At 35.4% G+C, this 17,656-nt stretch overlaps 1 protein-coding gene across 1 annotated transcript; it reads left to right on the plus strand.

Moving 5' to 3' along the window:
- Positions 1 to 13,868: 13,868 nt before the first annotated feature.
- Positions 13,869 to 16,035, plus strand: LOC118750066 (laccase-10). Its single transcript, XM_036484825.1, has 2 exons — positions 13,869 to 15,638; positions 15,702 to 16,035. Exons 1-2 carry the CDS (start codon positions 13,869 to 13,871, stop codon positions 15,939 to 15,941), a joined length of 2,010 nt encoding a protein of 669 aa, XP_036340718.1. The 3' UTR covers positions 15,942 to 16,035.
- The last annotated feature ends 1,621 nt before the right edge of the window (positions 16,036 to 17,656 follow it).

Consider the following 17,656-nt stretch of genomic DNA (forward strand, 5'->3'; position numbering starts at 1 on the left):
TCAAAACGGTGGCAGCCCTCTCTAAAAATATTTTCGGCAATATAATTTCCTAAACCCTTTCAGTTTGATACCCATATTGCAATATTCAATTTATCTTATAAATTAAATTAAATGTAAATTTTCAAACAGGTGACAACTCTAAAAAAATATTTTTGGCTGTAAGCCTTCTTCAGCCTCTTTCTTTTGACGCCCATATTGCAAAATTAATTTTTTCTTATCAATTTACTTAAACTCCAATTTTCAAACAGGTGGCAACTCTCTAATTTTTTTCTTCCTATATTTTAAGTTAGACCTCTAGCAATACATCGGTGAAAACTGCATTCAAATCCATGCATTTGTTTTCGAGTGATGCGCGAACAAACATACAGACAGAGAGACCAAAATTCTAAAAATGGTTGATTTGGCTCCTGGTGCTCTAATAAAGACTCCCCACATTAATTTTTCTTTAATATCTATAATGTACAGACATCGACCTGTTACAATTTTTTTATAGATATGTATTAAATCCAATGTAAATTTCTTGGTTTACCACAAAATATACCTACCAGAACATTTTACTTTATACTCCAATAAAATTAGATACATTTTCGTTTTAAAATCTCAAATACAATCACAAATTACTTCGAAAATTTCCTATAAACAAACGTTAGAGTCCCTGCAAACCAAAGTTCCCGAAAACTTTGGGAGTATCTCCTTTCTGTCATAGTGAAATAATATAAAGTGAACCAAGTAACTGATGTCTTCATATTTGAAAAGAAAATTTTGTTATTATTTTTTCTTTAATTTCTGGTATTAGTTTTTTCAATTCTGGCATTAACCGTTGGTTTTGTTCCATGTCTCTGTCCATCGGCGTAGCCAGAATGAAATTTAGGGGGGGCGGCTCGACCCTATTAAGCTGGCATTTCAGGGTACTATTTTATATATATATAAGGATAATTTGAAAGTTAGGGGGGGCTCGAGCGCCCCCCGCCCCTACCTGGCTACGCCCATGTCTCTGTGCAATTTCAGCTGAGATCCTCAACCTTCTGGACAGAAAACATCAGTACTGCAATATTATGTGTGCTTTTGCATAAACGGCAAGAATTTCTTAGCGAATTTTACGAATTCTTTAAAATTTCCTACAATTCAGAATACTCTGATGAAATGGTTCGCAGTAATCCCAGCCAGCAAAATCATCGTAAACGAGCTCGTAACTGGATATTTTCTCGAAGAAAAACCGGCTAAAAAGTCGCTTATGATAGCCGTTTACGATTCGTTTTCGGGTACTTTTTTGCTTGAAATTGTCGAGTGCCTACGAACAGTCGTAAACGGATCGAAAAATTATTATTATAAAATATTGTGGTTCAAAAAAATTTCCAACAGAATGAAAATTTTTTCTTGCGCTGACAAATTACTACAAGCCTCTTTCTTTTACTTGTTTTTGTTTTGTCGTTTAGGAGCCTTTCTCTAACTTTTCGCCACTCAAGAATCCCTCGTAAAACATAATGTTCGTAAAATGTACGTTTCCTTGCTGGCTGGGATAGTACAAAACCTAACATGTACACAAAAATGTACAGTAGAATAACGTAAAATTTTCACATTGCCGTTGAGAAATTCATACGTGGTAACTTTACCCAATACACCAGGTAAATCTACCTGTACGGCAGCTGGTTCCAAGTACCGGAATGATTAGTTTTACCCAACCACGGGCTGTTGTTTCGGCGATCTAAGCTCATTTAGTTCGGGAAATCTCTCAAATGTTGTTCGCGTATGGGGCTACATCTGCTCTATATTCTTTTGCTCAGGGCTGGCATAGAGTCAATCCCAGGGCACCGTCGAGATCACGAGCGAGGTAATGGTGGTGGCGCAGCGTTCATTATGCATCACACCGTGCAGTATCGTCTTATTGAAGCAGACATCGACTGCAAGGATATCATCCTATAATGTCAGGGTATTCGAGGTCAGCTGATGTCGATTTCAAAATAGTTTACCTATATATATCCGCTGTCCCCAATTGCCCGGTAGGATATCACCCTGAAATAGGTGCGAAACCGCGAAATAGGCGAAAACCGTATGGTAGTTGCTAACTTTAACGAGCACTACGATCTTTGGCACTCAAGCCTATCAAACGATCATAGGGGAGCACACTTGGCTGAGCAGATAGAAGATTCGACATTCTGCACAATAAACGACGACGCACCCAGCACCAGGATTATGGGCAGCTGCGGTAGCTTGCCTGACGTAACCGTCGTAAGCGCTGGTTTTATAAATTGCATAACCTGGCGACCTATGCTGGCCCTAGCCACCTACCCATAATAATCTTGACTGATAAACCTGCCGACTGAGTTGACTACTTCACCAAGGTTCTCAACCTGTCCATGGCCACCCTCATCATTCCGAATATCTGGAAAATTGGGAGGGTGCTCCCATTGCTGAAACCAGGGAGACCGTTCAACAAGGGAGAGTCTTATCGTCCGATAATGGAATGGGGGAGCCATTTGGGGTTTTTAGGGGTCTTTTAAAAAAAATTTAATAATAGAAAATGGTTAAATTAACAATTAGGTATTGTTATTGGACGTACGCAAGTAATTTTTTTTTTCGATATTCAGGACGATTTGAAGAAACTTTGTCAATATTCCAAGTAGATTGAAAATCAAAGTGAACAGACTCTGTTCTTTCCATAATTCATCACACCTATGCTGCGTAAAACATCCACGTCATCTATAAGCTTTTTACATGAGTTACCTTTGAAAGCTGGAGCACTGTAAGTAATTTAACGTTAAGCGCAACAGGCTTTTACCCAAGCACGAGATTCTGTCTTTTAGTTTTTTAGCATATGACTAAATTTTTTTTTTTTTTTGTATAGTACTTTATTTATTTAGTGTAACTACAAAATATTTGTTGAACTAGAATCCATTTATTACTTAAAAAAACTCCCCTTTGGAGCAAACCCAATCACATATTGGTTGTTAGTAAAGTGAATAATAAATGTACAAAATGCGTGTAATCGGGTTTTTCTAGCTGCCAAACACGATTTTGGTCGATTTTTTTAAATACGCCAACAACAATTTTTTCCAAAATAATAAGAGTGATTTTTTGAATTTTTTGCAAAAAGTTATCTACCGATGTTTTTAATTTTAGTTGGTCGGAAACTGGGCTCGAATCTAGGCCATGCGGAATGGTGGCAAGCACTGCCAATCACTACACCGCAGCGGCCGCCATATTGTAGTGCTGGTATAATCAACAAAAGTCTTGTGCTTGCTTATGAAGTTCTGCCAGCGCTGCTTAAAAGCTTTTGTCCGCTTTTGTCCGCGACCTCTAAGAATAAGGTAACAATATTGTTACGTTGATTAACTCGTTGTATGTATGGACAATACATACTATACATATAATACTACCCTGCAGTATAATTTAGAGACAGTCTGGCAAAGGCGGCGGGACAGTTGAAACTCGCAGTGTAAGTGTACAAGTTCTCACTTCTTGTACAATATGAATGTAGTTCAGCGAGATCTAATGAATTTAAATTTTTGCGTGCCGCTTACAATATTTTATAAAATATGTAACAAACATGGAATCTGTAAAAGAAAAGAAAAAACGGAAACGCTTTCTTATAAAAAAAATTGTCCAAAACGGAACCGGCTAAAAACTAGTTGCAAAGTAATGCACTGGGCGAAAATTGCCACCGCCAATGACATCGGCTTGTAAAACTGGACAGTTTAAAGCATTGCTTGGGTACTGAGATAGAACTGATACTGTCGGCAAAAGCTTTAGTTCTGCGCTAGTTCTAAGCTAGTCAGATTTTCTGTAGGGTAGGTATGTTTTGTATATGTATGTGTGGCGATACTACAATTGCTTAAGAAAGAATATAAGAAAAGAAAAGTGAATAAATAAGGCCGAACAATGCCCAAAAAGCTTCTTCGGCATTTTACAGATGGCTGAATATGCTTTCAGATGAGAATTTTTAGTATCAGTAGAATGCAAGAATGAGCGCACGCTTACATTCACCCTGCAGGAACATCTTAAAATAGTGATATACAGATGTTCATTAGGGTGGTCCAAAAATGTATGGGAGAAAAGTAAAATCTGAAACTTAATGCTCTCACCCCCTAGAATTGTTCTATACCGAAAAAAATATACCCCTGTTTTTTTATTTTAAAATCAAAATATATTTAGAGGTCGCTCAAAGCGCTCAAAGTTTCCCATGTGTTTTGTATGGAGAAATAAAAGACTTTTCGTAGAAATGGCATAGAATCCATGAAAATCAAAATTTTTCAATCTAAAAACTCTGCTTCTCTTCAGAGGACTTCAGAGAATAATGCCCAATTGTTTATTTAAACGTTTTTTAATTTAAACTATTTTTTAAGGGTCTCCGAAATATCCCAGAAAAAATCAAATATACAAACAGAAATATTTTTTTAATTATTTTTAAGTTTTTTGATTAGAATGCTTTAAAAAGAAATATATTTTCTTAAATTTCATTTACTTAAAAAAAACTTGATTTACTAATTTTTTCCTTTTTCAAATAAATTATAATTTTTTTAGTTTCATTTAGTTTTTATTTTTAGTTTTTATTGTTTATGAAGGAAAATACATACATACATACATAGTTTTTTTAATTTTGTTTAAGTTTTAGAAATTGATTGCTCAAAAACGAACAGAAAAACGCTAAAACCCTCGTTAGCAGATCTTTCAACTCGTGGCTAATTATTAGTTTTTCGAAAGACAGAAAACAGCTTTCAAGAAAGTTGCCAAATTTTTGTCTTTCGAAAGACTGTGCTGAGTTAAAAGACCGAATTGCCCTGTTAGTTTCATAGCTCAGTTGAGCCACCTCACTGAATTGACGCAATCAAATGAGGCGAAAATTCACTGTCCGGCCCTAAAAGCTGCAGCTAAGCAAATGCAAAGCAGCACTGAATGAATGCTGCCAACTGAGCTACATGAGAGCATCCCTGGTTTATATCCCTTGAATCACTTTGTCAGCTGCATATATATTTGGAGAGTTTCTAAATCTGGATCAGTTGGAGATGTTGTGGTCCTGCAATGCCGGCAACAGTGTATGTAACATAGCGCCCGTATAGAGTTAGACTAGTGTCATCTCCCAAAAAAATACTTTTCCCCTAGCTAACACTTCTTTCATAGTGGAAGAGAGGAAAGGCGTTTCGTAAAATTGCATACAAACAGATGGATATGTTATATACAAACATATGTGCAATTTTGCACGGACACCACGTCGTATGCACTATTATTATACCTACATGCATGCATACTTGCAAAGTAAAATACGTGTACGTACGTATCAGTGTTGCCAACTCCAACGATCCGAAAATCCCATTCTCCTTTGAAAAACGCCCTGTTTATCCCATTTTAAAATTCGAAAATCCCATTTATGGATATTAAATATTAAAAGCTTTTCACTTTTCTTTCGTTGCACATGGCCTTATGGTTATCTCTACAGCTATAAACATAACCGTAATGCGACTCTGATAAAGATTTTTTTATCTCGTTAACAAGGCCTTTCTGTGCATTGAAGGTGATAATGCAAAAAATAATTATCCAATAAGTAAAATTCATCGACTTTAAAAGAGTGGCTAGTTATTACAAAACTACGTTTATGGAAAAGTTGTCAACGTTCATAGAAATGCTTATTGGACGTCCTAGCCGTCACAGCACGATGTGTTTTTTTAACATAACTTACAAATACGTTGGCTTTCCATTGTTTGAATAAGGTACTTTTAATATATATTCATATCAAATTAGTAGTGTTCATTTTACTCACGAACTATGTGTCCTCAATAGTGACCCATTACAAAATACTGTCCCACCCGTCACTAGCTAAAAGTTTTTTTTTTCAACTAAAATAATGTCATCAAGCATAAGATGGACCCTTACATTCTATTACTTAGATTCGAGAAAGCCGCTATGCACGAAATAGTTGGATATAGTTTGCCTAAAATTAAGAAACGAATCCATCAACCCCGGCACTCTTGGGAAAATGAAAATTTGCTGTTGAAATTATATAATTAAGTTTTATACTTTATTAGTTTCTTGTTAAACTTATATCTGAATTCAGAGGTTAACAGTTTAGAACTTGCCAAATTAAGGGTTAAAAAGAAATTACTTTAAATTTTGAGGAAAAACGAGTTTAAATGTCCCACGCCTCACGTTGGAATGTCCCATATATGTTTTAATAAAGAGATGTAACAATGAATAAACCGCAAATAAAATATAAAAACAATTACACCACAAAATTTTATTTTGCTAGAAATCCCATTATGAGACGTAAAATCCCACGCGCCCTTTCATGGTGTGAAAATCCCAATCAAATTATGGGCGAAATCCCAATCGTTGGCAACACTCTACTTCTAAATTGTACAAAGGCTCCAGCAATGGCAATGCATGTTTACGTACATACATACATATGTACATCCTTTTGTATGCACATATGAAGGTGCAATTCTAGGAAAACTCTTTAGGTTGCATAACAATAGGGGTATTCTCTGAGTCTTGCAAAGCCCTTGCACGTTGCACGGATTGCACGGTTTGCAAAGCTGTCCCATACGAAAACCGGTTTTTACCGTGCAATCCGTGCAATCTGTGCACCATGCAAGGGCTTTGCAAGACTCAGAGAATACCCCTAATGGAATTGCCATAGAATTTCGTGATTCAGTGCAATGTGTCTTTGGTAGAGCTAGCATACTATCGATAGTACCGCCCTCGATAGTTTTCGAAACGATAGCTGAAAACATCGATAGTACTATCGTCGTGGGAGGAGTGAATCGAAATGCTAAATTGTTTGAAAATTAAATAATTAATAAATTTATAAAATTTATAAATTACTTTGTAAATTAAAGAGATTATATGAATTTGTTTAAATTTGAGTGCATCAAAGAGAGCTTCTTGTAACAATAAAATAAACTTATTAATTTAGGCGTCTGAATTATATATAAACACTTATATACATACACTTGCATCCACTTGAATAGCGACATGCAAAATCTGAATTTATTTTGTATATGAAAAAATTGAATTCGGATTTTGTTTGTACCTTTTGAAGTGCAAAGAAGAGAAATTGACTATAATAATACATTTCTAATACTACAAAACAAACAAAACAAAAGATATACGTTTAAATTGACAACTCATACTTATAAAAGTTCAACTGAGATCAAATACGGAGGCGCATATCAAAATCCGTACAAAAGAAACTATTAACATTTTACCATATTATCAGAAAACTATTAAAGTACTGGTCAAAATAATAGCACCACAACATTTTTAGCAGTTTTTACTATTTTTTCGTTTCTCTAATTTTTTATAACAGTTGTACAAAACATAAAAAACTACAAAATCATTAAAATTTCAAGCTTTTTGATTCGAATTTCTATAAAAATTTTGTGTAACCGGTTTTATAACTTATTAAATTTTACTATAACTTGGTGTAAGCTTATAGTTGCTAAAAATTCCAATAGCTGAAAATTTTTGTTGCCGACTTTATTATTAATTTTCTTGGATAAAAATAAATTAATGCAATGTTAAGAGATGTAAAGAAGAGAGAAGTTTCACTAAAATCAACATCGATAGTTTTCAAAAGCTATCGATAGTGGCGACAGTTTTCAACTATCGATACTGTCGATATTACTACCGATAGTTTCCCAGCTCTAGTCTTTGGCATGTTTGCCATTGAGTCTGCATATGAACATACATATGTATGTATATGAATATACATACATATATGAATATGTATGTGTAAGTATTTGAAAATGGAAATGCATTGCAAATTGTAAAATCATAAGATATAAAGTGAAAAGTATGTAATAACTTTTTGTGTCAGTGAAAAATCCTGGATAAAAATATATTAAATCGATTGAGTTTTTCTCCCATATGTAACTTGCATTTAACTTCAAAAATAACCATTTTTTTGTTAGTATTAAACATCCACTATTCACTGTGTATCTCAGTTGTTTAAAATTGAATATATTTTTTATGACAATAAACAAATATGTATATTCATGAACATTGCAATTAGTTGTCCTTTTGAAAAAGAAAATAACAAATACAAGTGTACAATATACCGGCACTAGACACGAATAAAGGCGCGAGCTCAAAAGATGACGGCGAAAAAAGACGCATAAAAAACTTTAGCGTCAAAAACTCTTGGCATACTCCGCCGAAGTTTTTCATACGCATTTTTTTTCGCAAAATTTTTTTCGCCGTCAAAACACTATCGCGTCTTTATTCGTGTGTAGTGACGATATGATATCGAGAATCAATCCCCTTTTTCATTGTACTTTAAATTCGTTGTAAATTTTTTATTTTCATGAAAAGTGTAGTAAATCCATACAATTATAGTAGAGTCCTAACCCTGACAACAACCTACAACAGCTTAGTTGCATACTTTTAGGCACTTTATATAAAGTCTGTTGGTGGGTGATTTATTGTTTCTTGTTATACCTTTCATGAGCATGAAATGGTATTATAACTTTGGTCCGATGTTTGTAAGTGCCAGAACAAAAAGAGATAGACCCATTAAAATGTATACTTATATGATCAGAACGTCGAGCTGAGTTGATTTATCCATGTCCGTCTGTCCGTCTGTCCGTCTGTCTGTCTGTCCGTCTGTTTGTATGCAATCTAGTCTCTCAGTTTTCGAGATGTCCGGATCAAATTTGGTAGGTGGGTGTATTTTTATAATGTATTAATCATTTGTCAGAACCGGAAGAATCGGACCACTATAACATATAGCTCCCATACAACTGATTGTTCAGATATAAAATTTTTCGTTATAACTCCTCCATTTATATAGCTGGGAACAGGAAATTCCGCACTGTTTCCAATAATTATCAACAGAAAACTTACAGTGAAAATTAAAAAGATCGGATAACTATAACCTATAGCTCCCATACAACTGATTGTTCAGATATGAAATTTTTCGTTATAATTCAGATGAATTATTCATCCATTTATGTAGCTAGGACCATGAAATTTCGCGCTGCTTTCAATCATTATCAGCAGAAGAGTTACAGTGAAAATAACGAAGATCGGGTCACTATAACCTGCAGCCCCCATACAACTGATTGTTCAGATATGAGGTCTTTTATTATATCTCCTCCATTTATGCAGCTAGGAACATGAAATTTCGCACCATTTTCACTCATTATTAACAGAATACTTACAATGAAAATAACAAGGATCGGGTGACTACAACATATATCTTCCATACATCTGATTGTTCAGATATGGGATTTTACTGTAAAACTCCTTTATTTGAACAGCTAAAACCGATAAATTTCGTAAGATATTTTATAAATAATAATACAAAGTCTACTGAGAAAATCGTCAAAATCTATGCTGTATAAGCTTTATCTCCTATAGCACTGATTGTTCAGATACCAGTTTTTGCGATATATCTCCTTTATGTAGGAAACTAAACCCAATAAATTGAGTTACCGGTTTACATACCGATCACATAGCAGTGAAAATCACTTAGATTGGTGCCATATAAAGTATATCCTCCATACCTCTGATTGTTTGGAGGCGATTTTTTATATAAGTATGTAACTCCTCTATTGATGTATGCAGATGTATTCAAAATCAGTAATCGGTCAAACTAAAATTTGCAGATGTTCATGAAAGGTATGAAGCCTTCGGCATAGCCGAAGATAGCGCTGCTCTTACTTGTTTTTTCATTTGATGTATGCAGATGTATTCAAAATCAGTAATCTGTCAAACTAAAATTTGCAGATGTTCATGAAAGGTATGAAGCCTTCGGCATAGCCCCCAAACCACCATAATGAATCATGCCACTGCACAGTGTGTTGTGTGGAACAAGCTAGGTGGACAAAATTCATTCAAGGATATTTTAAAAAAGGTAACTTGTTAATATAGAGGATATGCGCAGAGCTCCGACTGAAAAGTTTTTTATGTACAACATTCTACTGTAGAGATTGGCAGGCTTCAGAATAAATTTATAATCTTACTGAAAGACGTGCAAGACATTTACTTCCTCTCAGTGTAAATGTACAGTAAATTGTACATTTTCTTTGAACACTCGGTAAAAATATTTAAAATCAAAATAGTTTTGTTTTAGCATTTTTATATAATGAAATGCTTTTTATATTTCCATGTTATGGGCTTTTCTTAGTGATTTTACTTGATTATCACGTATTTTTTATACAGTAAATTACCACCACTTGCGTGTCACTGGAATTTTATAAAATGGTATATTTTTAAATTAAATTCTAAAAATATTTTTGAAACGTTTTCGATTTTGAAATTTACGTAAACTATTCGTGGTAGTCCGAAACTTCATAGAGTATAATTTGATTTCAAAGATATTCAAATGTTACAAAAAATTAAACGTGCAATATATTGAACCAATGCACGGAAAGGGTTATCTGTTTTAAATCCGATCATTGGATCATGAAGAAACTAACGATAATCTAAAATTTTTCAGTGTTTAATTTTCAAAATTTAATTAAAAATTACTTGTTTTTACATATAAAAAATATATACAGTGGTCAAAATATTATAGCCGAACCACTTTTTGCCAAGTTTTAACGTAAAATTTTTGTTGTTATTTAATTTTGGTTATTTTTTCCTTAAAAAATAAAACCGTGAAAATCGAAGTTACCAACTTTGTGCAATATTAAAAAAAATCAACAAACTTTAGTACAAATTTCGCGCTTTTTTTAAAATACAATAAATTAGGCATTAGAAACTTGCACTTTATTCTAATAGAATTCAATGGTCTATGAAACTGCATACTCAGAAACTAATGAAAAGTTCGAAATTTTTTAACGTAAATTTGTTGAATTTTTTTTTTAATTGCATACATTTTTGAGGCAGTGTTACTCGATTGGTACATTTGTGCAGATTTGTGCATTTTTATATTGGGCTATTGGTACAACATAAAAATACAATGCAGCAATCTTGTAATGAAAATCTTTAACGAACTATTTTTCGTGATTGGGATAAAGAAAAATATTTGGGTATTCACACTAGGGATGTTGCGAATGTGGAATTTTAGACATCCGCGGATGCGAATGCGGATGCGGATGTTTATTAGCTAATATCCGCGGATGCGGATACGAATGGGGTTGTCAAGTATTTTAAAAAATTAATTTAGGTGCGTAAATCAGGTGTTTAGGTAAATAAAAAATGGAAAGGTTAGTCATTTTTATTATGTCTTTTTAGTACTTGAATTTAAAAATTGAGACATTGTGTATAACAAAAACTTTTTATTAAAAAGAAGGTAATGTTGTTGCCTTTTCGGGTTACAGCGCCACTGAATAACTACTTGCTCGAGGCGACAAACTTGAAAAACTTTAAATTTGACAAAATTGTAAATTCTTTTCGATTGACGCTGCACCAGTTGACAGGACTTTCAGTTATACTTATTTTTTTTTGCGGTGCAATAATTTCTTTTTGGGGCTGCAAATGTCGGATGTATCCTCGTTGTTTAAACACCGCTGTTTTCCAAAGAATTCTTCATTCATATTATTTTGGTTCTTTCTGAATTTAGAGAACCGGTAACGTCATCAGCGTTTTTCGATTTTAGGTTTTGTAATTCATTTTTAATCCTTTCTTCTGTGACTGGCCAGATATACATTTTATCAGTGCACTTGCACAATATTCCAGGGACCGAAAACAACAGTTATTTTTTACGAGTTAAATATTTTTTATTCCGAAATAAACAAACCACTTATCTAAATGAATCAAATTTGGTATCATATGAATGAGGACTGAAATAGCTTTTAAACTTCTACTTATATTTTTTTATAATTTAATACTAAAGAAATTCATTTACCCGAATCAAAGTTTGTTCTATGGTAATTCATTTATTCATTTCAGTGATTATAATTAGTACATTAGTATTATTATTATCTTTTATGGTACAACAAACAATAATTATTACAAACAAAGAACATACGAATACAATAACGTCTATATGATTACAAGTATGCATATATAAATTAAAAATATAGAGGAAAATATAAATAAATAGTAACGTTACAAAGTTAATAGAGAAGTAGCTTATATTTATTATAGATAGTCAGATAAAAAAATAAAAAATAGTTATATGCCCAATTTAAGTTTTATTATCAGAGAAATAACTATAAAGAAGTCGCCTATAGTAGTTTTGGTTAAGAGTGTTTCTAATTGTAGCCGGAATAGAATTCCAGATACTTACGGTGTTGACAAGAAACAGTCTTGTAGAGGTTACATAATTAAAACTGGGCACAGTTAAGTTACAAGTACGGACAGATTTGCTAAATACAAGTTTTTCATACAAATATGACGGTGTTTTTACTGACATCAGACGGAAAAGTAAAATGCAACTTCTAGCCTTCTGATAATCAAAAATATTACAGCCTAAAACACGAGACCTCTAAGTAGATATATGTATGGTCAAACCTGCGCAAGCCATAAACATAACGTGTGCGTGATTAAAAGCAATTTCAATTTTATGAACAGATCTAGAATCAAGTTTGTTGTAAACTAACTCTGAGTAGGTTACAAGTGGCAGTATGAGATGGATGGCAAGTTTTCTTCTAATTTGAAGAGGCGTATAGTTCACAAACTGTCTTAAGTTACACAGAATACCATACACTCTACCCACAACAATGAACATACTTTATTGAAATACTTTTCAATATGTGGCTCTCTTCGTTGGGACATATAGTTTTAAAGCAATTTAAGTCCTCTTTCATTTGATACCAAACTTGTTTAATTTATATAAGCAGTTTGTTTATTATCCGGCAAGGACTTTTATTTCGAAAAAAAATATATATATTTGGCCAAGTTTAACTCGTGAAAAAATTACTGTTATTTTCGGTCCCTTCAATATTTGCATTCGCAAAAGATCCGCATTGATTATTGCGAATGCGAAAGCGAATGCGAATGTTAAAATTAATGCGGTAGCTCCGCGGTTGCGAACGCGAATACGAATATTCGCAACAACCCTGGTATGAGTATAAATTTTAATTTATTTTGCTATATTCAACAATTTTTACTGAGCTTGAGTTTTTCTTTATGAAAAATGCTATTTAAAAAATACAATAATTTACACGTGTTAGAAGTTATATTTATTTGCTATTTCTTAGATCAGCACATTTCCTCATCAGACTTCTTAACCGAGTTCACTGGGGCTTGATCTATCAACTATAATAATAATATATTGGCGCTTACACATATGTTAGTGTTTGGCCGAGCTTCTCCTCCGATTTGCGGCGTGCGCCTTGATGTTGTCACGCAGAGCGGAGGGACCTACAGTTTTATGCCGACTCCGAACGGCGATTGTATTTTAATGAGTAGCTGTTTTTCATGGCAGAAATACACTCGGAGGTTTGCCATTGCCTGCCGAGGGACGACCGCTGTTAAGAAAAAACCTTTTCCTATACTTTTTTGATGTTGCTTTGACCAGTGTTTGAACCCTGGCGTTGCGGAGTGGAAGCGCGAACTGCTTACCACTACACCATAGCGGCCGACAACTATCAACTCCGGCGTTCAAAACCAGCTCAATATATTGCTTTACTAATCATTCTTTCTAACTTTACATAGGTATGTACATATGTATGTACATATACATATGTATGTTTGTATCTTATATTAAATTGCAAGAAACACAGTGGTCATATCAGCATTTCATTACCACCTTTTTATAGATTCCATTCAGCAATTGTCGCACTAACGCAGTGAGTGGCTTCTGCATACCAATTCGAGGCGGTTACACGACGGACGGTAGTATTATTGACACATACTTATAATATTTATGCATATTCAAATAAAGCATGAAAGTAAAGGAAAGCGAAAGCAAAAGCAGTAGCTTGGATAATTTCTTTCGATGAAGAAAGTGGTTTTCAAATCAGTCCGATAACGACAATTAAACTATGCGGAACAGTTATTTACGTTGTCGCTTAACCGGCCTTACGATCGCGTACTTGGTATTAAGATCAGCGGCAGAGGGAATCGACGAAAAAGCAAAGGAGAGTGTAATAAACGGCATTAAAGGAGAAGAGTTAACAGCGAATTCGTTTACTTTAGATGGCGAGCCAAAACTTTCAGTAGATTTCGAACAAATACTTCAGAATTTTAACTCCGCTAACAGCGGCTACCTAAGGGTGGCCAATTTCAGCGGCGCAGACGGCAAAGGTCGCCATTCCTGTGCACGTCGTTGTCAGAGTAAACAACCGCTTACTTGCTATTACCGCTTGGTGGTGCATCATTACCAGGCCTCGAGCACGGAATGCGTGCGCTGTCTGGAGAACGAAGTGACCTGTCAGAAGCAGCAGTGCATTTACGGCGATGGCGTGTACACACCCATAATGGCCATCAATCAAATGCTGCCAGGACCACCCATCGAGGTGTGCGTGGACGACACGGTGGTGGTTGACGTCATCAACTACCTAGCGGAGCCGATCAGCATTCACTGGCATGGACTGCCAATGTTCCGCACGCCGGAAATGGATGGTGCCCCGTTCGTTACACAGTACCCCATACAGCCAGCAGAGGCTTTTCGCTACCAATTCAATGCGGAACGCGCGGGTAGCGTCTGGTATCACAGCCATGTCGGGCTGCAGAGTGAAATGGGAGTTGGGGGCAGCTTTGTAATTCGGCAACCTGTGCTGAGTGATCAACAAGCATACTTGTACGACTTTGATTTACCAGAGCACACACTGTTGATACAGGACTACATTTATGGTAATGATTTCAGTCGTGCGCGAAACTTTCTCATCAACGGCAAGGGTAGAAATCACGCCTCAAATCTATCCGACCGCGATGCACGTCACCGCTACGAACGTTTAGAAGTGTCAAACGGTAATCGCTATCGCTTCCGAGTCATATACAATGGAGTCTTCAACTGTCCTATAGAGTTCTCGGTGGAAAATCATAGAATGCTTTTGATTAGTACGGATGGTAACGATATCATACCTGTGCTTGCTGACAGCTTTTTCATGGCCTCCGGTGAGCGTTTCGACTTTGTTCTGCAGGCGAATCAGCAAGAGCGCAGCTACTGGATTAGGGTGCGTGGTTATGAGAACTGCGCCAAAGAGAATCTTTATCAAGGAGCTATACTGACTTATAAAAGTGCTACCAGTCGGTCCTTGCCACAGGAGCCCATAGCCAAAACTTCAGTTTGTGATGACGACAAAGAGGAGTACTTCGTCGTGGGTGACTATGCGCATCAGGGGCAAAAAACTGTATCATTTAAAAAGAGCGCATGCGGCAGAACCCATTTTAAAGCAACCAATGTTGCAACCGTCGGCTTGACTTCTCTGGAACCAGTGCCATGGTCACGTGATACCGAATTTCTCACGTACTACTCAATACTTGGTTCCCGAGTATCATCCGGAAAATCGGATGTGGCCTATCAAATTGATAACATCACTTTTAGAGCGTCGAAAATTTCGCTTTTGCAAACGAATGGACTCTTCAACGAAAACGGTGTATTTTGCAATCGTTCTTTGTTGGTGGAAAAGGGGCAAAATTGTGAAATAAAAAATTGCATTTGCACCAATGTGTTACGACTACCAGCTTACCGTACCATTGAAATTGTTTTGGTCAACAACAACAATGAACCACATCCGGTGCACTTGCATGGATACACATTCCGTCTAGTGGGCCAAAATATTTTGGGAAATGTAGTGGACTGGAAGCAGGTGAGGTTTTAGTGATATTTATGTGAAAGCATTAATGTAAAGTGAAATCTCGTACGAATGCAGATACGGGATCTTGACAGACGAGGTCTTCTACAGCGCTCAACTGATGATTATCCCATACAAAAGGATACTGTCCAAGTGCCACCAGTGGGCTATGCGATCGTGCGTTTCTACAGCAGTAATCCTGGGTATTGGATGTATCACAGTTCCTTGGACCCTCAGTCAGTAAGTGGTATGATTGGCATCTTCAAAATTGGCGAGGACCACCAGATAAAAGAAGTGCCTACTCGTCTACGGTGCTAATATTACTTGTATTCATTTTACTTTTGTCGATGAGTTCCCATTTTATATGTTTGTAGCATGTATGCACATTTATTGATTTTCATAAAATTAATGAAAACATGCATAACGGTAAGGGGATATCTGCGGAAAATAAAATTCAATAATTACAAGACCCAAAGACCTAGTGATTCAAGCAAATACTTCAATAGAGATAAAGTGCGTTTCATAATTACATTACAACCGATAAGTTACCTAATAATTATTTAGGCACCTCAAAAACTGCATTATGAATTCAAACAAAAAGTTTTCTAAGAGATACCAGTTACAATTTCCACCTTACAACGCTCTTTCACGATATGTATTTGCATATGTAAATGCTACTTTTTTGTATCATATATTAGAACGCATCAGAAAAGTAGCATTTACATACGCAAATACATATCTTGCTATTAGCGAAGTTATAAGCCCTTCGCGTATTTGCGGAGGGGCCAACTGCTCCTGAAAACTGCTTACCTCTAAATCAGTGGCGTGCACACTATCACATATTGCAAAGTACTTTGTACCTTGTAGGATATGCGGAAATTCGCTAATGGTGGTTAAGCAAACATTCAAGATCACATTAAAGGCGCCGCTTTTTCCAAGTTACGTCACCGTCAAGACAAATTTGTTCTTTTATAATTAAAAATTCAGAACTTGAGCATTTCATCATCATCAATCATTCAGCTCTACGGATTTTACCACAATATCAGGATCAAAGCAACTTTACTTATAAGGAATGTATTGGCGCCATATTCACTTGTATCTTCGTTTTTGATTTGGATGTTAAGTCGATGGATTCAGGATTATGGCAGCCGTAATCTAGGTATGTTAAATTAAAATACATCCCCGGTGCTTTTCCAGCACGTCGAGATTTATTTTTATTGATGACATGTACTTACATGTTAGAATTTTTAGCAATTTCCAATCTGGAAAAAATGTGGTAGCAATTTAGAATCTGGAAAAAATGTGGTAGATTTCAAAAATATGTGGTAGATCTCTAGGTTTGGATCTAACTTTGTACAAAAATTTAAAAAAATTCTGCAAGGTTTCACCTAAATTGCAAACCTTTTAATTAGACTCTAAAAAAATCCATTTTAGTATAATAAAGTGCAAGATTGAAGTTGCTAAAAATTGCTTTGAATTTTGGCTTTTTTTTTCCTTGACAGTGTAAAGCAGTTCCTTCCATATCAAAATATTTTTCGAACATATTCTAAGAAATTTCTGCAACCTTTGGCAGTGCTGTCAGCTTTTCCTTTTATCACATCACGAAGTAGCGAACAAATGTGGAACGTTCCAGAAACAGCTAATTGGGATTTGCCGATTTTGACAATTCTCAAGTAAAGTAAACAACGCCTCAGAAACTTTAGATGCACTTAAATTTGCTAATACTTTCACAAAAAACGCTGTTTTTTGACAGGGGCAGGGGGGGCCCGGGTCTCTCCCCCCAAACCTCCAAATTTTTGCCTAGATATATAAATATATTACCACGAAATGCTTGCTTGATCATTTGTGATTGTTAGTTTACCTTGCAAAATTGCGGAAGAATATTACAGAGTATGCGGAAAAAAGTTTATTTTTTACATTTTTTTTATTTTGAGTAACGTCTGGTCAGGCTATTTGGTTTACTATAGAAGTATGTAGACTCTGGGCAAATGATGGGCAAAACGCTACTCGCGAGTAGCGTCTGCGTCGCAGCG

The sequence above is a fragment of the Rhagoletis pomonella genome, unplaced genomic scaffold, assembly GCF_013731165.1.
Source record: "Rhagoletis pomonella isolate Grant_MI unplaced genomic scaffold, Rhpom_1.0 Rhpom_scaffold_00001, whole genome shotgun sequence".
NCBI lineage: Eukaryota > Metazoa > Arthropoda > Insecta > Diptera > Tephritidae > Rhagoletis > Rhagoletis pomonella.

Excerpts from the sequence above, each read along its gene's own strand:
- LOC118750066 (XM_036484825.1), top strand. The coding sequence starts at position 13,869 with ATGCGGAACAGTTATTTACGTTGTCGCTTAACCGGCCTTACGATCGCG. Across the intron at positions 15,639-15,701 it reads ATGTAGTGGACTGGAAGCAG|ATACGGGATCTTGACAGACG; the intron begins GTGAGGTTTTAG and ends GTACGAATGCAG.